Below are 22075 nucleotides of genomic sequence, written 5' to 3'. Positions count from 1 at the left end.
CCTGTCCGTCTGTCATCCACCTGTCCGTCTGTCTGTCTATCTATCATATATCCGTCCATACATCCATCGGTCTATCTGTCTGTCTGTCGATCAATCGCAGCTATCTTACATTTTGGCTGGAAATTGCACCCTCAGTGCTGTCAGAGATGATGGATACCGCTCATGAGTAAACAGACCCAACAACAAAGGGTACACACAGCTAAGGCGCTACACTGGTGTATTAAAGGCCTGGCAGCAAAGGACAAAAAAAAGAAAAAAAAAACTCTATTAGCAGGTCTGTCATGTATCAAGCAGGGGGATATATTACAGCTGGAAGCAGTTTTAAAACAAGTTGGGGCCCTGCCAAGAAAGTCTCAGAGCAATATCTTCAGCCATATGGACACTATTTAATATTGTATGGATGTAACCTGCTGGGAAATCAAGCTCAGGATGTCTGTGGGGCTTTAAGTAACAACTAGCCTACTGTTCAAACATTGACTGATTGAGATATTCACAAAATAGCCTACATAAAGGCCTATCTTCATTAATACCTTCCACTTAAGACAACTGATCTTGTATCCATGATTTAATTATTTGAGGAAACTGACCAAAATACTATGGGCTATATTATTCACTGAAGCTAGATTTAACTAAGGTGGTAAATCAATTGACGGACGCAGTCGGTGTAGGTAGTCCAGTTAATCAAATTAATGCAATTCATAATGTTTTAATGTTCTATTTCAGTCATACAGCAGTTTTGCTGAGATTAACAGTGCTACACTGCCACCATGTGGACACGAGTGGAAACACTACACAACCATTCACCGATTAATAGCCTATTTATGACCAGATCAACAATTATATTTACAATTATATTTAATATCTTGTAAATAATGTACTGTAGAGTCAATTAAATAAGCTAGGCTATTGAAATTGACTAGAATACGTTGTTTTTTATATAGAAAGAAGGGTTGCTTGTGAAGTCAATAACCGGAACGAATGACAGTCCAGGAAGAGGACCCGTATTTCGGTTACACCGTTTGTCTACCGGTTCTTCCTGTTGGGGTGTTTTCGTAAGCTTGTTGAACACTTTTGGTCATGTTTCGGAATGTTTTGGGCAGATTGGTGACAGAAACCGTTGGTGTACACCGCTATGCGAAGAAGGCTTCTTTAATACCGAGGGTTACGCCCTCCTGTGTGTCGGTCAGGAGCTTTACTGACGTGAAGGACGAAGCGCAGCAGCCTTTTGACACTTCCCTGCTCGAGTTCCTGGTGTGTCCTCTGTCCAAGAAGCCGCTCAGGTAAAACCATACTGGGTCAAACCTGTTATAATAGGTCCGTGGGTAAAGGGTAAAAGGGGTACACGGAGCGAACGAATAGATGGGCGAGGAGTAGCGGGGTTTGCGTTTAGGTGTTGTGGGATAAATCATTATTTTACTTGCTACATTGTGGGAAACCGTTAGCTTCAGCTTTTGTAATATCCAAAAACATTTTAGCAGAAATGCTTTGCTCTATAAAACTGCCTTTTTACTTTGCCTAGACTAGTCTACTTATATTCAAAAGTAGGCTACAAATGTCTAAACATTCTGAATGTGTGTGTATAATTGTAGCCTATTTAGACAAGGCTACTACGTAGGCCTAGGTAAACCCCTGGATGTTCATGTTTTTGTTTAAAGTTGTGTTATATTTGATCTTATTTAATTGTTTGTACCATTGCACAGTTATTATTGCACTAAAAAAGCTTTTGCGTCTAAAATTGTAGACCTACACGCTGGGGAAAAATATAGGCCTACATTTTGAAGACACAGTAGACCTAGGCTATTGTAGAGAAAGGTGTGCTTCACAGAAGGATAATATTGCTCTTGTTGCCTCACAGGTATGAGGCTGACACCAATGAGCTGATCAACGAGGAGCTTGGTATCGCCTATCCCATCCTCCATGGCATCCCCAACATGATCCCTCAGGAAGCCAGACTCCTACACAAGGACACGGACTCTTCTCCAGCACCAACACAGGAGTAACAAAAAAGAAAAACTCCCTCACACCACTTTCAGCTGACCCAAGCAAAACAAATTTGACATTCTTGTCTTTTACTGGATCCTGCTTAGCTCTTCTTAAGTCCATAACCTATTGTTCTGCTGCACAGTGAGAGCTTGTACTGTTTTCTAGCTACCTGGCTAAAAAGCACATGTAATATATCATCTCATTATTTATTTACTATCTCAAGTAGTAGCCTGTATTCCGAAGAAAGCCGTCTGCTAACATGGTGAACCTGTCCATGCTGGTGGGCCTGATCCCCATAGTGTCTCTGTGTGGGTTGTTCTACTCTGCTGCGGTGGATGAGGACTTCCCTCAGGGCTGCACCAGCAGCAGCAGCCTGTGTTTCTACAGCCTGCTGCTGCCCGTCACCATACCCGTCTACGTCTTCTTCCACCTCTGGAGCTGGATGGGCATCAAGCTCTTCAGACACAACTAGCTGCTTCTGACAAAGGAAATAGTCTCTACTGTACAAATGCATTCTCTGTTGTTAGCGATGCACCTTGAATTTCTGCACCTATTTTGTTTTGTTGGCGAATAAAAGGTAAAAAAAATCTTGTCAGTACATCAACACAGATGAAATGCAGGTAAAATGTTCTTTCTTTTTCTACAAACACAAGAAGGAAATACTGGTAAATCGACATATGGCATGGAAAGAGGTCGCCCGGAGGACAGTGAACAGTAACTGCCAGAATACTTAGGCTCTGTAAACTACTATGTAGAACGCTATGGAAACAAAGGGGGCCCGCCACAGCAACATGTCTTTTCAAGGAGCCTATAGGCTGTGTATAAACACTGAATTTTTTTTTCTCCATTGCACACAGTTTTGACAGTTTACAGATCATGAAGAGGTGTTCACTGATTTTGACAAAACGCATTCTCCAGAATCACTTGCCTCCACCTTTTAAGGCCCTTGTTTTTTTAGGAGGAAAGCTGCTAAGCAACTAGCAATAATTATATATTTATTTTGAATACCGGTAAAATATTGATTGTGTGTGAAAGTCATAACAGCTTCATAACGATGTGAAGCTCCAAGTCATCCTTAGTTAATTCTGACCCTTGATGTAGTTGACTTTCTTAAAGCAGAAATGGACAGTTGTCTGTTTGTGTGTGTAATTTGACTAATTACATCGTATCTTACATTGCTATGGAGGTGAAATAAATATTATAGCCCACACAGCTAAATTGGGAGAAGCCTGTTAAAACTCAAAAGACATTATTCTGACAGATTATACATTAAGTAGAATAAATAAACTTTAATTGATGATAATCTTGCTGTCATACAGAACATACAATGAATAAAACTGAACTACAATTTGATGTCATAGTTTCCTGTGAACATTCAGGAAGCTCTTACTAAAACTGATATTCAAAAGAGTAAGCCACACAACTGATGTGAACTTAAAAAAAAAACGTTTTAACAACAACATTAATGGGAAAGTCTAACTTGAAAAATTTAAACAATGGACAAACACAGCAAAAGTATGCATAACTTTCTTCATCTTTTGCGTTCACTATCACAAAAGCCTGACGGTTTTCGAGTTCCTAATAACATTCATTCATCATGCCTATATGAACTTTGTATTTTACATCCTATAGGGACTGACTGCTGTTCTTAGAGTGTTAAGTATGTTACACCTGACTAGTCACAGATTTGTAGGTTTGGATTGAGTTCACTTTCATTTGACCTGTTCATTTGACACATGGCTGCTGTTTAAAAAGCATCCTGCAGTAAAGGTAAGAATGTATGGTCCAGATTGTGACTGGCGGTCAGTGGGCTTTCTTGGTGTTCAGCTCTCTGCCCTGAAACAGTTTCATGAGTGGGGACGCTGCTCGTGGGGACGTGCTCTCTCCTTTGGACTTGAAGAAGAAGGAGCCGTTGAGTCTCATCTGTACTGCTCTCACCTGAAGTCAAATACAAAAGTCAGGTTGTTACTTAACGTGAATTATTCTGTTAACATAAAACCCTTCTGTCATGTACCTAACAGGAACAACAGTTAAAGGCAAGGCAAGGCAATTTTATTTATAGAGCACATTTCAGGCACAGGGCCACTCAAGGTGCTTCACAGGGTTAAAATCAAATAAAGAATACAAATACAAAAAAAAGGAACAAATTTAAAACATGGATAAAAATACAACATTTAAATAAAAGAATTAAAACATTTTACCAAAAAAAAAAAAAATTACAGGTTAAAAGGGAAAAAAGAACGTTTTGAGACCCGATTTAAAAGAGCTGAGAGTCTCAGCGGACCTCAGACTCTCTGGCAGTCCGTTCCAGACATTGGGCGCATAAACGCTGAATGCCGCCTCTCCCTGTTTAGTCCTAGCTCTGGGGACTTTTAAAAGACCTGTCCCAGACGACCTAAGGGCTCTGGGCGGCTCATAACGTATCAGCAGATCAGTAATGTATTTTGGCCCTAAACCATTTAAGGCTTTGTAGACCATCATCAATATTTTAAAATCAATTCTTTGAGTGACAGGAAGCCAGTGTAAAGACCTCAGAACTGGGGTAATGTGATCTACTTTTTTGGTCCTAGTGAGGACTCGAGCAGCAGCGTTCTGAATTAGCTGAAGCTGTCTGATTGATTTTTTAGGAAGGCCTGCAAAGACACTATTACAGTAGTCAAGTCTACTAAAAATAAATGCATGGACAAGTTTTTCTAAGTCCTGCTGAGATATTAGCCCTTTAATTCTCGATATATTTTTAAGGTGGTAGTAGGCTGACTTAGTAATTGATTTAATGTGTTTTTTGAAATTCAAGTCGGAATCTATCACTACTCCAAGATTTCTAGCTTGGTGTGTACTTTCTAACATAACAGATTTAAGCTGTGCGCTGACTTTTGATTGTTCATCCCTGGCACCAAAGACAATTACTTCAGTTTTGTCGCTGTTTAATTGAAGAAAGTTTTGGCACATCCAGTCATTGATTTGTTCAATGCATTTACTTAGTGCTTGAATCGGACTATAGTCTCCTGGTGATATGGTTATGTAAATTTGTGTGTCGTCTGCATAATTATGGTAGCATAATTTGTTTTTGTTCATAATCTGAGCTAGCGGTAGCATGTATATGTTAAACAGAAGAGGCCCAAGAATGGAACCTTGGGGGACCCCGCATGTAATATTTGTTCGCTCGGATGTGAAATTGCCTATAGTAGTCTCTTTCCTTTAAAGAGATGAGACTTGACACAATTAGTCCATCTTTTGATAAATGTGCATAGTTCCATGTGTTCAAAGGCTGGGTACATTTCCTAAAGCTTCTGGCCACTGCAGTTTTTAGCAAGTGTGATTCAAACAGGAGGACTTGGTGCACGCACAGTTGAGAAACAGGCCTAGATCATATCGATGTTTCGTTTGCTGGAGTTTGGGCTGGGCGATAAAACAATCTCCATAGTGGATCACAATAAAATTGACATCGATAGCGATGATCAACGTTAGACATTGATACTCGATATGGATAAACCTGACAGCCTATCACACAGCAGAAAGAGCATGTGCGTTGAATGTTTGTTCTGGAAAATGCTTGTTGTCAAAAACCCTTTTTTTCAAAATCATAAGTATATCCTCACAATCCACTACCGGTGCAATGAAAAATAAATCCCATTTACAGAGCCTAGGCTGTGTATTAATACCAGAGGTTTTTTTTTAAAGTGTGCACACGGGACAGGTAGCAGATCGTGAGATTACTGATTTTGACTACAATCACTTTCTAGAATCGCTGGCTGCACCTTTAAGATGCATTGAATAAAAGTATGAATAATATTCTTCTGTTAACTATATTTCCAGAGCTTGGAGCAAAACGGGCGTATGTGACATATTTGGTGAACATGACTTCTATATATCATTTTAAAGGTCTTGATTAGTTCTATCAAATGGTCAAATAAAAGAATAACGGCACTATACAGCTTGGTGCACAGAAGGCGTGAGTGTAAGTCAAGTGCATTGTAAATGGGCTTAAAGAGCTGACAATATAGAGGCAGTGCAGAAAATATTTATACATTTATACTACAGAAAAAGTGTTATCGAATATGTGTTTTTTTATTTTATTTTTTTAATATGAATTCCTTGAAGCCTTATCTCTATAATAGTAGAGCTTGCTTCCCTATGGCTTTTTTTAAAATTAATAATTACGATAAATAAAAAGTTTGTTTTTGCTCTCCTGTAAAATTCTGGAAAAAAATCTCACTCACAACTTTTGCACCAAGCCCTCTTGACTCAAAGGTCTGATTGAATTCCTAAAAGACGATGATGAAGCAGCTGTGCATATTTCAGATTGTGTAATGCACTAGAAGTGAATTGCTCTCACCTGGGCCAGGTCCAGCTTGCTGCTGCGACAGGGCGGCTCGTTGTCCTCGCTGGATGTGGTGGTGTCTGCTGACTTGGGCTCAGATTCTGACCGGGGGCTGGGAGTGGTCCCACCTTTACCGCTCACAGAACAAGCCTGTGGATGTGGATGTGGCTTGGGCTCTTTGTGGCGCTCTCCTGGTAAAGACGACCATGCCTTCCCTTGGTCTTCTCTGGCCCTGTGTGCCAGGCTCAGGTCCAAGGGCTTCAAGTCTTCCAGGTCAGCAGTCGCTCTGCTTTTCTGGCAGAAGTCCAGGTAGGTGGAGAGTCGAGTGGTGAAGAAGTTATCTGTCTGTGTGGCAGTGCTAGAGACACAGGGAGGCACCGATGGCTTGTCTGTGTGCGGAGGACACCAAGGAGACTGCTGGGTTGAAGAAGAAGAATGTTTCTCTGTCTGTGCAACATCCGGAGAGTCTGTCACCACCACCGGCTCATCCAGGAATGGATTCACCACACGGGGTTTTGTATAAACGGGCCGAGACGCTTTTCTCACCTGGGTCAGGTTTGTGTTAAACTGCAATTTCCCATGATAGGACGATTTTCCATTCTTACGATTCTGATTGGCTTTGTTTAACCCCTCTTTTTTTCCTTCTTCTACGAGAAGTACCTGTACTGTCTTTGGCTTCTGCACCGGCTCCATTGTCCGCTGTTGTAAATGTGAGTCTGGTGGAAGCTTATACGACGTTTCTGGATGCTGGGTTAATACTAACAGAGTTGTATTAATGGCTTTGTCGCCGGCTTCGCAGCTGGAGGGTTCAGAGGGCGGCTCTCTGAATGTCTTCTGGGTGATAAACAGGTCCTGGCTGTGTAAATCATCACTGGTGCATTGGGAGTCATTGTGGTCAGTCACTGTGACCTGTGGACAGCTGCTCTCAGCCTGGATGCTCTCTCTGGGAGACTGCTGCTCACAAGAGGAGACACATTTAGGACGCTTGACACGGACGTCTCCCGCCGACAAGTCAAACTCCACTTTCTTTTTCCTCTTGCTTTTCTTCTTGGAGTCATGGGTCAGGCGATCGGGGTCGGGCTGGTCATTACCGCCGGGATGCAGCGTGGGATGTTCTCGTGAGCTTCTGTACTGCGTGAGCAAAAAACTATCGTCCAGTTCCGATCTTTTTTTCTTTTTTTTCTTCTCTTTTTTCTTCTCTTTCCGTCCCTCCATAGCTTCTTTGAATTTGGCGTTTTTCTTTTTCTTTTTCTTCTGCCCGTTCTCGTCTCTTAACGTTGTGGTTTTGCTTTTGCTTTCGGGGCATTTTCTGGAGGCTTTTTTTTTTGTCTTTGTCTTTGCAGAGAAAGGCCAGGACTGGCAGAAGAAGTCTGTCTCCTCCTCGCAGTCACTCATCATGGGTCTGTTAGAACAGAAAGAGACAATGTAAAATGTATGAGTCTTGCGTGAAGATAACAGATGGGTAGACTATTTTTAAATTGAATTCCTTTATTTGAACCACTATTTAATGTTCTTATTACAGAATATGCACAATCAAAGTAGGGACGCCATGGTGTGGAAATCTCCACAACGGGTAATAAACTCGTGACAACACCCGTATTACCAATTACATTGACCGGACATATATTAGATTTTTTTTACTTCAGATCTTTAGATCAAGGTGATTTTACCATGGTTTCAGCCCTGGGTGTATTTGGGGTCTCATTTCCACTGGAGACATGCCACACCCAGAAAACACTTTGAAATTGTACACTACCACCAGCTCCATTGCCCCTGCGGTCATAGAATGTCTTATTGTACTGGAGGGGCGAACAGCATTCTCCCTTTTCCCTGTCATTCCTTTAATTCAACACCTGTCTGTATAGATGCTTTAACGTCCTATCTCACCATCTGCTTCTATGTATTTAGTTCAGCAGCTTCATGTTGCTTTGTGCATTACCAGTGTGTTTGCATACCATTTTGTTGAGGGAGAGAGCGAGTGCGTTTAGTGTCAGCAAATCTTTTTAGCGTAATTGTTTGAGATGCGTTGAGAGTCTGTTTGGCGTCTCGTTCCCTTGTGAGGTTTTAAACAGCCCTGTTTTGTTCATCACACTTATAGTTTAACATTCCAGGCTTGGCACAGAGGCAACAGACATGATGTGCACTGGTTCTGTTGAGACACACTCAGAGAAGTAAACAGGATACTCCATACATCAAGGGGGCGACAAGTATTGTATTTCCCCTATTTCCCAGGAGATGTAGCCTAACTAATTTGCATAATACCCTTCAGCTCTACTGGCTTTTAAATAGTATTTACCTTAGGCCTATCAAAAAAGGGGATTAACCGAGTGCTCTAGTAGCCAACATTATGAATTGCAGCTTTAACATAAGGAGGCACATAGCCCCCTGTAAAGCTTCCATTTCCTATGTGCAATAAGCAATCTAGGACTGCTGAAATATATTTTGGTGGGTCTCACTTTGCAACAGAGCTGATAAGAAACAACATGGTGACGTTTGTTGATGAACTAACTATTTGGCGCGCATTTGCTTTGTTACAATATGTGCTAAGGTTTATTTGGTATAGCCTACCTTAATTTCAGATATCTAGCCTATGGGCTATGTTTTTAATAGGCTGCATTTGACTCAGCGTGAAGTTATAATCTCTTTGCTAACACAGTAGTACACTGACAGCATTTCAATTGAGGACGTTAACGTGAGAAATTACGTCTGCGACAATGTAACTGTCAAAATCAATTTGAAATTATTTAGAAAGGCTAAATTATGCTACTTTATTTCATTCCCGAATGGAAAATGTATTGGTGTGTAATGTGTAGCCATATTACTATGGTCTGCTACCGTTTTTACAGTTTCGTCTGGTTATAAAACTAGCTAAAAACTAGTGCAAGTTGTCGAAATCATGAAAAACACAACGACTTTACCAAAGGAAGCTGACGGGTTTAGCATACTATTTTTCGAAGTGTATTTTCGCGGTTCAATACGGTGGCTACTTTAAAGTAGGCCTACTTATTATTTCGTGATGTTATAAGGTATTTGGAATGTGTAGCTAGGCTGTAACATTAAATGTAATATACAACAACTTTTTTGAATAAATAATTAATACATTCATAAATAATTACCTCGAAAAGTAGATTTCGAAGAACCCGGTCAACTCAGCTCCAAAAAGACCGTCTCAGCTGCCGATGAGTTTGTGTGTTGCATTCAAGTGCATCTCTCATGACCTGACTTCTGTCAACTACCCACTGGCATGCCTCAGTTAAAAAAGCCTTTCCAATATTTAAGGAGATTCTAAGGAAAGAATAAACACGTCATTGTCCACTATTTCATCCAATCTAGGTCTAATTATTAAATTATTATACGTATTATTAATAATTGTAAAAAAGCTTGCATTTACAATTCGATTTGTTTTCGATATCACAGAAAGGACTCATTGGTCCATACTGCAGTATTGATTATTGCCACACAAAAAAAGTAGGCATGTTAATAATTGCCTTTCATAAAACATACTTTTCTCGCTACACTGAAGATTATTACAGAGTTCTCTGTCCTGGATGAAATGCATTGTTCGTAAGGTTCAAAGGTGAATTTTTAGACTTCATGTTTCACACACAGTTCACAAACAGACCAGTAGATGTCGCAATTTACTACCAACTACTCATACTCTGACATACAGTAAAACGTACACACACACACACACACACACACACACACACACACACACACACACACACACACAATGACATTGTAAAAACTATGGTAATGGTGGATGAAAAAGTAGGCTTTTCTATTAAACTGATCCATACAAATACATTATTTATAAGTCTATTACATTTAAATGACATTTAAAGTAGAAAGCAAAGAACACATACACACTTGGACGACACGTGTGTGTGTGTGTGTGTGTGTGTGTGTGTGTGTGTGTGTGTGTGTGTGTGTGTGTGTGTGTGTGTGTGTGTGTGTGTTGACTCAGTTAAGTTAAGGTCATTTGATAACAACTAAACTATTTCCGTTCCAACTGAGCCACATCTATGCCTGGTGGGTGGCCATGAGATGTGACGGAAAACCTTCAGAAAAACACCAATTAAGTGGACCTTGGGATGAGACATTGAATGAATGTTCTCAGCTGAGTTTTATTTGGTGTCCTACATTTGTCTGAAGTAGAGATGCTGATTTAGTGTGGAACAACAGCAATATTTGTCTTAAAAAACCTTTTTAATAAAAAAAAACATATAAAGAATATATATTTTCAAGGTCCTGGTTATTTTAAGCTTATTCAACCTGAGTAATGCTGCAAACTCCAAATTCAAAAACCTCTACTCTGTACTGTGTCTGTACCACTTTTGAGAAATATATAAATAAAGTTTTAAACATGAAGCTATCCTTGTCAGGTGTCTGGGTATCAACTATTACTTTTCATTTTAAAATCAATATAATTAATCGGTTAACCACTAATTACATTTATTTAAGTCATTTAATGATTGCTAAACCAGATCTGATCTCAAAACCATTCTCTTAATACAGCTCTGCTGTTGCTTCAGCCATCTATGTTGATGTCTGTCTATGGCAGTGAGTGCAGACAGTCCACAGATTACCGAGCCAGAGTGCTGCTGCAGCAGCCTTGGCAGCAGTACAAAAACCAAAATGCAGTTTTGACAAAGCAAAGGGATACCGTTTTTGTGCAGACAAAAACTTTGTAATTTATCAGAAGTGACATAATACAGTAATAGTCTTTTATATAGTAAAAAAGGATGTTGTGGAGAAAAACAGGCCGGATCAGAGTCATTCAGTAAGGTTGAGTCAGTCCAGACACATTATTAAGGAGAGGAATAACATGATGAGAATTGCAGATTGGACCGATCCTCGTAGGTTTTCCCTCTACTTTTGATGCTTCATTTTTATTAATTAAAAAAAATAAAAATGTAGTTCCAAAGGTTCATTCTTGGAAGCTGACGTTCCCCCATGAGTGTTTGCATGTCTGTAGTGACACCTGCGTCGGGTGTTAGGTCTTTAAACCCAGAGGTCAGAGGTCAGGTTAGGGTTAGGCAGATGTCTCTCACACACTAATGGATACTCTCTTACAAGCTGGGAGGCAGCCAGTGACTCACTCTGTGTCACTGCTGTCCATTTGGTAGTCATGGCGAAAATGAAGTTAATAGTCACACTTGACAGGATAGTTTACAGTTTAATGCATAGTTTGCAGTGAAATGTGTTGCCAGGACAACAAACCCCTACCCCCCCCCCCCCTCTCCCCCACAATGTCTCCAACATTACATTCTAGCCCCACTTTAGTTAATGCACTGAGAATGAATAAAATACAAGTATGTTGTTTGTTCCTTTAACAACAATGAGTTATTGGTAGTTGAAGCTTACGTGTTCCACTGGCAAATAATTAAGAGTTTTAGTCTGGTCTATTAAAAACTGACTAAAATGAAGACGAATTGACATACATAACAGTTGTCATGTATCAATGTGTGGGTTAATATCTTACCTCATCATGGCTTGTTAAGGCTAAATATACTTATTTACTCCAACGACATCGCTGTTTGTTTGTGCTTGATGCCTTAATCCTTTGGCCACCAGGTAACAACCATAATGAAGGTTCTTACAGTATATATTATCAATTGATCAAATGACTGTATGTAATGTAGAAGGGTTCCCTCTTGCTGACAAGCCCACAAATAATTAACCTGACAGTGCCGTTTCCTGTATCTCTTAGTGAGCGACTTCTCAAGGGCTAAAACATTATTTATTTGTAAGGATAAACCAACCATCAATCAATTCATAAAGAAAAGGCCAATAACAGCAATAGACAAAGACAGCAAATATATTGTTGAAACCTTTGCCACATACTATAAAAAAGTGCATTTTGTCTTTGCAATGTACAAAACTCAAATGATTTTCTTTGCTTGATCTGACTGGGAGTTTAAGGAGGTTATGAGTACAGCTTTGTATGCCCTGCAGCACGACGTGAGCATAATACTGTCTGTGTGTGGGTTGATAGGGCGATTAACAGAGATGATTCAGACAGTACTTTGCCACAGGCTGAGATTTAGACCTTTTTCCTCTCTGTCAAACCTGCACTCTGTTTTTTGCCAGAAGGAGACAATAATGCCGTGTGTATAATACTGTTATCATAGTCATCTCTGATCCGCCCCTGATCCATGTGGAAGTAAATCTGTTTCATCTGAAATTTAGAAAATTAAAAAGCCATTGAACAACTAGCACTGTATATTTATGGATTGAAATCACGTATATACATGTTTTGCCCGTGAATTGAACATTTTACTTTTTCAACAACTCATTTTCACCTTTTTCCATGTTCGCATAGGCTATATGCTATACAAATTTCAGAAGCAAAAAAAAATCTAAATGAATATAACATTATGGGCCAAAACCATTAACATGTTGGAGTGGTAATAAGATACATTGAAACCCTCATCTTACAGTTATGTTCTCAATGTGCTCCTACATTACTCCTGTTGGGGCCGCTATACATTTTCATCTGCGGGTAGCTTCCTGTTGCCATGGTGATCACACGCAGGTTGGCAGAAAAAAACATCACAGTAAAGCTCAGAGAGAAAGACAGGGGAGAGGAGAGGTGTTGAATTGTAAGCCTAACTATTCCTCACTTTTACCCTTAAGATGATTATTCACTTACAGTTGGCGACCATTTGTAAGCCTGTGTGTGTGTGTGTGTGTGTGTGTGTGCGTGTGTGTGTGTGTGTGTGTGTGTGTGTGTATGTGTGTGTGTGCGTATGTATGTGTGTTTGTTTGTATGTGTGTATGTGTGTTTGTGTGTGTGTGGGTGCGCGTGTGTTTGCGTGCGCGCGAAAAAAAATCCTTAAAATAACCTTTTTTTATCTTTGAGGGCTGTACTTAAGGCCATATTAGACATTTGAAGATTACACTTCCTTCCCTAACACACACATCCTTCTCCGTCTAAAATGTTCCTTGACATTGGCTCAGGTTGAAACAGGGACATTATATTTCATAGAGATAACCTTCTCCTTTCTGCGATGTGTGCATCCTGCATGGAGGAGGCTGTGGAAAAGGAGTCCTTTTAAAGAGCACCTATTATGCTTTTTCAACTTTTATGACCTATAAACCTATAAGTTGTTATAATGATTTATAGTCATGTTTAACCATACTAAAGTGTCAAATGATGACTTACATGCATTTAGACGTATTCCCTGCTGACCGTCTGGGGTGGCTGTGCAGAGCGCTAAACACTAGGAACGCCGGTCACGATTCACTTTTCGGGATTTCTCTACGTAGATCAATCCTGATTTTTCCATGTATGGTAATGCTGCAACTTGCTCAGGCACGTTCCTGCCATGCCCCCACCTGCCTGCTCGAATCTGCCCGCGCCGCTGAAAGTCTTCCGGAAGGTAACCACCAATCACAACGGAATGGGCTTGGCAGGAGGGGGGCGAGGGGGTGGAGAAGGACGAAGCCCAGTGTTGACAGAGAATGCTGAAATCGCCCAGATGAGAGGAAGAGTTTCCCGAAAATCTACATAGTTTTTTGTGCTGTGATTCATGTCAGGTTGCTCTATAGGTGTCATTAATGAGAAATTAAGACCAGAAAAGTAGTATAATAGGAGATCTTTAAGCATTTTTAACACACTCACACAGGCATAGGCTTACACATACAGTTCATTTGGTGGTTAAGAGTTAGTTTAACTACTAAGAGTATGGAGGTTTAGCCTGTATGATATTTACAGTAGCATTTCCACTTTTTTAGTTATGTCACCTTTTGATAATTAGCACTAATGAAAGGGGGCACCGTGGAGGGTAATGTCTTTGTATGATTAATTATTGAAAGCATAATTTTTTTCCTTTAAATTTTTTCTCCTTAAAGAGGACCTATGATACTTTTATGACCTATAAACGTTTAACCATACTAGAGTATCAAATAATTACGTACATGCATTTCGACGTATTCCCTGCTGACCGTCTGGGGTGGCTATGCAGAGCACTAAAAACTATGGCAGCCGGTCGAGCCGCACTTGTTCAAATTTCCGGGTTTTCTCTGTCACGCTCGGGTAGTTTCTGTCATGTTTCCATGTATGGTAATGCTGCCGCTCAGGCAAGCTCCGGCTGCATGCCCCCACCTTCCTGGAAATTTCCTGAAATTTCCCGCTACTGGAAGGAAGGTAACCAATCACAACGGAGTGGGGTTTGCAGCAGGGGGGGGAGGGGCGGAGAAGCTCAAAGCAGTGTGTAGAGAGAGACTGCTGTGCTGGCTACGGTAAGAGGAAGAGTGTCCCGAAAATCTACATAGTTTTTTGTGATGTGATTCATGTGAGGTTGCTCTATAGCAGTTTTTAACAAGAAATTAAGACCAGAAAAGTAGTATAATAGGACCTCTTTAACAAAAAAAAAACATGAGATCCCCAACGATATCACAGTCCATCATTTGCAAAGATGAATTTCATATATTATATCAGCATACAGTAATTGCCGGCACATTTCACTCTAGAGCAAACTTTATACCTGCTGCCGCCTAGAGGGTACCACTGTCTGTAAAAAACTACTGTGGCAATCCATCCACTAGTTATTAAGAAAGTGGTTGACTGACGAACCAACATTGGTATATCTGGCTGCTGATGTGGATAGCCAAAACGTTGGGTCCAAAAAATATTCTATACACAAGCCTCACAGCACATTATGTACATGTATTAAACATGCATGTTCCTTAACATTAAGGGAAGAACCAACACTTAGTTGTCCATGCCTCTAAGTGGATTCAACTCATTTGACTTAAATTAAAACTTTATACTGATGTTGTTAGTTTAAGGTTAAGGGTTAATACAGGTTTTGTAGATTCCTGTTAATGCTCTCATTAATTCAACAATTGGAATTCAGAATGGTCTTGGATGTCTTTCTTTCTATAACAATATCATGTCGGTGGCACAAAAAACAGAGGCTTAGGGTGGGCAGACTGATGGATTGATTTTCATTTCATATTTTCGAAGACTTCATTTTTGGCTCATGCTTGGAATCTGGCTGTATGAAGCCAAGTTTAAAGGGAGAGTTTGATGGTTTGTAATAACCAACTTTTTCGGCATTCGGTCTGGTTCAAATTTCAAAAGTATTCATCTCTCTTATCACCCGATCAAAAGCAATCCATCTGGGGTTTGTGAAGGGAATTCAGGCCATAGTAATTGCTTGGTTTGGTGGTGTTTGATGGGCAGTGAAATGATGGGTGCATTGCCCTCAGGGGTCAGGGTAAAAAACAGTTTGCAGTTCTGGGAAAGGAGGTTGTAACAGTGAGCTCACTCACTGTTAAAGTTGACCCTTCTCCCCTCACCATAAACCCTGCCAATCACACCGAGCTGTAGGGCATTACCACTTATTGTCACTCCTAAATATGTTACAAAAGTATTTTGTCTGAAGTGTGATACCATTGGGAACGTAACCGTTAGTCATTTTATATTGATGGTGTATTGCTATCAGGTGTCAATTGACAATCTCAAAAGTTACTTCATACATGTTCCAAACCTCCCCCCCCCCCCCCACACACACACAAACAAACACACACAAACACACACAATACTTAAAGTAGCACCTTAAAGGTATTTTTTGGCATTTTTATGCTTTATTGATAGTGCAGAGAGACAGAGTTGAAATGGGGCAGAGAGGGGAGTGACATGCAGAGAACGACCTCGGGCTGGAATCGAACCCGGGTCTACTGCTGGCCGAGGCCCATGGGGGGGACGCCCTCCCAACTGAGCTAAGGGCGCCCCTCCACCAGGAATTCTGAGTAATTACAGCAACACTGTCGACACATCTACATGAGGTAACCCTTCAGGGATCGTGAAAGGATTGTATACCTTCTGTTGTACGTCCAGGTTTTTTCTAAGCAGTAGAATCAACAACTTAAACATTTCTTGGGCTCTTCTTGAGCTCTGGCGCCAGTGTCAGGGGGTGACACCAGTTTGTAAACGCTGACATACTCTCTTTCTTTTTTTCTTTCATTTATTTATTGGGTTTTTTATTTTTCACACAAAAAAACAAGCATTCACACAGAAATGCATACAAATTGGCATGAAAAATTCCACAAAATACAAAACAAAAAACAAAACAAGCAGTGACTAAATAACGTAAGGAACACAAATAAACAGTTAAAAGAAAAAAAGGGGGAGGGGGGGTTCAGTTTTGGGCCAGGGTTGATAGAGAATTGAAATAAGTTATAAAAGAAGACCATTTTTTGTGAATTTGTCAGTGCAGCCTTTCACTGTTAATTTAATTTTCTCAAATAAAAAAAAAACATCTTGGAGCCAGATTTGAATTGATGGGGGATTAGAGGGATTTAAAATATGGCGTCTTGCCAGAAGGGAAGTAAAGGCTAATGTTTCTGATTGTAAGGCTGTGATATGGGGTTGTTGAGATGGGGTTCCAAATATTGCAATAAAGGGGTCTGTTTTAATTTGGGCTCCTAGAACCTTTGTCATGGTCATAAAAAAGTAATTCCAGAATCTATTTAGCCTGGGACAGTAAAAAAACCTATGACTCAAGTTACAAGAGGAGGCATGGCATCTGTCACATTGGTCCACAACATTTGGATACATTTCCGATAGTCTGGATTTGCTAAAATGGACTCTATTTAACACTTTAAACTGTATAAACTGCAGCCTGGCACAAGGAGAAGATGAGCATATAATATGCACAGCCTTATCCCACCATTGATCTGTCAAATCTACCCCAAGCTCACGCTCCCAAACATTTTTGCTTTTGACAGCGGAATTGTTTTCCGGAGCCATGAGTTTGTCATAAATCTTAGATATTAGGGATTTCTGCTGAGGTTTTAAGGTCAGAAGGTCTTCCCATGGTTGGTTAATAGAGAGGGAGGGATAACATGAAAAAAGAGAAGAGGCACAATGCCTAATTTGAAAGTACATAAACAAATGGGGTGTAGGTAAATTAAAATCTTTGGACAGGTCTGAAAAAGTAGCAAAAGCGCCGTCTTTATAAAGGTCTTTGAACACTTTAATGCCTCAATTTTGCCATAAGATGTAGGAGATGTTCCCAACAGATGGGGGAAATAGATGATTGTTCACTATGGGCATCAGAGTGGATGCAGAGGAAAATTTAAAATGGCGCCTCAATTGGAACCAAATCCTCAAAGTAGTTTGCACAATCGAATTCTTTGTGAAGGCAGAACGATTAATGGGCAATGAAGATGTGAGTAAAGCCGATAGTGTAGAGGAGAAACAGGACTGGGTCTCAATCTTACACCATAATAGATTGGGGGATTGAAGCCAGTAAGTTAATTTATGTATTTGTGCTGACCAATAATATAGAAGAAGATTTGGTAAGGCGAGACCGCCGTCAGATGTAAATGTTTGCAATAATAACTTTCTTATCTTGGCTGTCTTGCTTCCCCACAAGAAGGAAGTGATAGTACCATCCAAAGAATTAAAAAACGTTTTGGAAAAAAATGAAGGAGTGCACTGAAATAGAAAAATAAATATTGCCAAGACATTCATCTTTACCACGTTAATCCTACCTATCAATGACAGAGGGAGAGAGTTTCACCTCTTAAAATACAATCCAAGCTGGGCAACCAATGGGGCAAAATTGGCAGAATAAAGAGAAGGCAAGGTGCAGGTGACATTAATCCCTACATATTTGAACCCTGAGGGGCTGAGCTTAAAAGGAATATCGGATTGTTTAAGTTGTAAAGCTAAGGTGTTTAAAGGATAGCATTCACTTTTAAGTAGACTCACTTTATAGCCTGAGAAAGAGCCAAATCTCTCCAGCAATGATGGTGGAATAGTAGTCAGCGGGTCCGATATATACAAAAGAAGGTCATCAGCATAAAGAGACAATTTTAAGTCGATGCCAGAACGAGGAATGCCGTGAAAGTGGGGGAGAGATCTTAAAGCAATTGAGAGGGGTTCTATGGCCAAAGCGAATAGTAGAGGAGAGAGGGGACAGCCCTGCCTAATACCGCGTGATAGTGTGAAATATTTAGATCGGGAATTATTTGTGTGGACACTGGCTTGAGGGGTGATATACAGAAGTCGAATCCAATAAATAAACCTGTTCCCTAGGCCAAACTGTTGTAGAACTTCAAAAAGATAATGCCATTTTACCCAGTCAAATGCTTTCTCAGCATCAAGCGAAATAACAACTTTGGGCGTTGAGGCGGAATGACCAGAGAAAATTACTGTACATTTAAAAGTATTCAGACATTGAAAAACTCCTGACGCACTTTGTTGAAGCCATTCTGTTCTTCTGATATGATGACAGGAAGAATCCTTTCAAGACGAGTCGCTAAGGTTTTAGCTAAAATCTTAACATCAACATTAAGAAGTGACAGAGGCCTGTATCCATCGGGGCCGGGTGTTTTATTGTTTTGCATGGCTTTGATAGAGGATTTAATTTCTTCCAAATTCAAAGGTGCGTCAAGCTCATTAGCAGTAGTGGGATCAACTACTCAAGATTCTGGAGGAAATAAGTCATTTCTGTCGTGTCTGATGATGATTATGATTCATAAAGGGAGAAATAGAGAATCCCTAAAGATGTAAGGATCAAAGACAAGTGCGCCAGAGGAATCTTTCATTTGTGGAATTAATCGAGAAGTAGTTTGACGTTTCAATTGATGAGCCAGGAGCCTACTCGGCTTATCACCATGCTCATAATAAGTAGCACGAGAACGTACTAAAAGTTGCACAGCGTCATTTGCTGTAAGGAGGTCCAACTCTGCCTGCAGATCATATCTCTGTTTCACTAAACTCTGGGATGGGTTAATAGCATTTTGTCCATGAATATCCCGGATTTTAATTAGGAGTTCATTAAGCCTGGAGTTTTATTGCGATGAGCTGAGTAAGAAATAATTTGACCACGCAAATAGGCTTTGAGCGACTCCCATAATAATGAGTAAGAGACAGAGTCATCCTTGTTAATAGTTATAAAGTCATCAATTGAGGACAATATAAAGGTGTTGAATGCATCCTCAGACAGAAGCAGAGTGTTAAACCTCCAGGGTGAGGAGAAACGAGGTTGGCCTGAGAGTTGTATATTGAGACTAAGAGGAGCATGATCAGATATAACAATTGAATGATACTCGGAGGAGGTCACTTTGGGGACCAGGGAACCATCATCAAAAAAATAATCAATGCGGGAATAGGATTGATGGACTTGGGGAAAAAAAGAATATGCTTTAGTTTGGGGATTATGAAATCTCCAAGGGTCTACAAACCCATTTTGGAGCATACATTCAGAAATTGATTTAGACATGGAAGATTGGTTGAGAGTACGGGGATTAGAGCGGTCCAGGGTTGGATTCATAACACAGTTCATGTCCCCAGCAAGAATTAAAAGATGGGTGTCTAGGAAAGGCAGGGTGGCAAATAATCTATTTGTAAAATCTGGGTTGTCAAAATTTGGAGCATAAATGTTTACTAATAAAACCAGATTCTGCTATAGAAGGCCTGCAACAATCATATATCTCCCATTCTTATCAGCTATGATCTTAGAAGTGGTAAAATGTACCCTTTTATTAACCAAAATAGCTACCCCTCTAGCTTTCAAATCAAAAGTTGAGTGAAAAACATCACTGACCCATGGACTCTTAAGTCTAACTTGATCCCCATCACGTAAATGCGTTTCCTGTAAGAATACTATGTCGGTACCTTCGATCGTTTAATGCGGCTGTTCAGATCTCTCACATTCCACCTTAAAAATCTAGTAGTGGTTCCAATGTCTGAGTAAATTGTATTAATCATCTAAAGGTTGCATTTTATCAGGAATGGAGAAGGTAGATGAAAAGAGGAGATCCCCCAGGGCAAAGGAGAAAAAAAACAAGTAATCACAGAGAGATATAATACCAGAAACAACCACAATCCACCCAAACCCACCACCCTCCCGCACATCAATTGTTCCCATCCCTAAACGATTGAAACAGCAGTGCAGACTCCAACAGGAGGCGTCTTCAAAATGAAGCTTTCGACTTTAAAGCTAGAACTAACAAGTAGAACTGTGCAGAGCATTAACTCTAAACATTGAATATTGAATATAAGGCACTTGAAATAACTACGGTGCATTGGCACAGCAGAACTGAAAATTAGATTGTACAAAAATAAAAGGATAAATAAAAATATGCATGTTCCCACAGGCTATACATCTGGGAAACGTGTATGCACGCATTTACACACACCCACTAGTTTCTGTGATGAAAAAGAATACCATAAAAATAATAAGGCTAGTGGCATGTGATTTATATTTTTATGGAGAACGTATTGGCACACAAACCTAAGTAGGCTATTTTTATCAACTCCAATCAGATCCAGTTAAAAATAGAAACATACAAACATAAAGTACAGCTACAAAAGTCACCAAATGTACTTAATTGTCCATGAGTGGAGTTGGACAAATGTCAAGGTCGTCCAATGTAAACAAAAATAGTAGGTGACAACTGGAGGCACAAAATAGGTTATAGGGAAAGAGTCATTTTACAACTCACCAGAACTTTTATAGAGTGAACTGGAAAACGAGGGTCGGAGCAATGGAGAGCATGATACACGACTTTATTTATTCAGTGTTTTAATAAACGTCTTAGCCTCCTCTGGCGAAGTGAAGTCGCGCTGTACACCACCATAGGTGATGTGTAACCGTGCAGGAAAGAGGATGCCAAACCTGACTCGATCGATGTCTCGTAGCAGGTGCCGAACCTCGGTGAAGGCGGGGCGAGCCCGGGCCGTCTTTGGGGTGTAGTCCGGAAACACGGAGATGGACATGTTGCGTAGTTTAATCCGTTGTAACTCCCTCGCCTTTCTGAGGATCTCGTTGCAGTCGGTGTAGTAGTGAAGCTTTGCGACAATGGCGCGGGGGCGGCCACCTGGAGCGGGCTTCGGCGCCAGACCACGGTGGGATCTATCAACTAGCGGCTCTTTCCCGAGCGAAAAGGCTTCCATCAGTAGCTTGGAAACGTTAGCTGCTGATGCTGAGTTGGGGTCGTCCTCCGGGACACCGATGATTCGGATATTCTGGCGTCACGATCTTGATTCAAGGTCATAGCACTTACTTTCCATTTTGGCCGCCTCCTGTGTGAATCGCTCCACTCGGGCTTTGAGGGCCAAGATGTCATCAGTGCTGGTATAGAGCGACAGGTCCACTTCAGCTACGGTGCTCCTCAAGCTAGCAACATCCTGGCGGACAGCGGACAGACAGGAGGAAAGCTCCGTTTTAAAGGCTAGCAGCTCGGTCTTAATTGAACTGAGGGTCTCAGCCAAGGCTTCGCGGAGCTCCGATTTAAACATTGCCGCGACATCAACACGGAGGGCCGACAGGAGCTCAGTTCTGAGTGAGGCTACATCCATACTCTCCGGCGATGGATTCAGCGGAGGCGGAGACTCAGGAGTGGCCGAGGCGCGACTCCGTGCAACAGGCCACAGGCTAGGTTTAATGCTGCCTCCTTTATTGGCCTTGGGCGGCCTGATAATCGTAGAAAAGTCGACCAAATGTGTTAAATAAAAGTTCACTAAAACTGCTGAACGTAGTGGAGGAAAAAAAAGTGCCTAAAAATCGAAAAGAAAAAAAAATTCTGCAGGAGCTCTAAGCAACGTGACCTAAATGTTGCTCGCCAAGCCGGAAGTCTCCAAACTCTCTTTCGAGTGACTGAAGAAGACAAGCAGCATTTAGGCAATGTTATTGATCTTCTCTGTCAACCAGCTCTGGGCATGCCGTCACCCTCTATAAAAGTCAAAGCCTGACCTGCAAATAGCAATACCCTTCTGCTTATTTACTCCCCTGGTACTATTCTTAA

The 22075-nt window shown here is 40.7% G+C and overlaps 2 protein-coding genes across 2 annotated transcripts; both read left to right on the top strand.

Annotated features, from left to right (window-relative positions):
- Positions 1-1030: 1030 nt before the first annotated feature.
- pyurf (PIGY upstream open reading frame) lies at positions 1031-2000 on the top strand (the record flags this gene model as incomplete). The annotated part of the gene is made up of 2 exons (XM_080027434.1): positions 1031-1280; positions 1856-2000. Exons 1-2 carry the CDS (start codon positions 1078-1080, stop codon positions 1998-2000), a joined length of 348 nt encoding a protein of 115 aa, XP_079883560.1. The 5' UTR covers positions 1031-1077.
- A 236-nt stretch (positions 2001-2236) lies between these two features.
- Positions 2237-2582, top strand: LOC307250372 (phosphatidylinositol N-acetylglucosaminyltransferase subunit Y-like). The gene has a single exon (XM_080027435.1). The coding sequence runs from the start codon at positions 2243-2245 to the stop codon at positions 2453-2455; it is 213 nt and encodes a 70-aa protein (XP_079883561.1). The 5' UTR covers positions 2237-2242; the 3' UTR covers positions 2456-2582.
- The last annotated feature ends 19493 nt before the right edge of the window (positions 2583-22075 follow it).

Source organism: Ammodytes marinus (genome assembly GCF_949987685.1).
Source record: "Ammodytes marinus genome assembly, chromosome: 5".
Lineage (NCBI taxonomy): Eukaryota > Metazoa > Chordata > Actinopteri > Uranoscopiformes > Ammodytidae > Ammodytes > Ammodytes marinus.
Note: the sequence above shows the minus strand (reverse complement) of the source record. Positions and strands in the feature narration are given on the sequence as shown.

Excerpts from the sequence above, each read along its gene's own strand:
- LOC307250372 (XM_080027435.1), top strand. The coding sequence starts at position 2,243 with ATGGTGAACCTGTCCATGCTGGTGGGCCTGATCCCCATAGTGTCTCTG.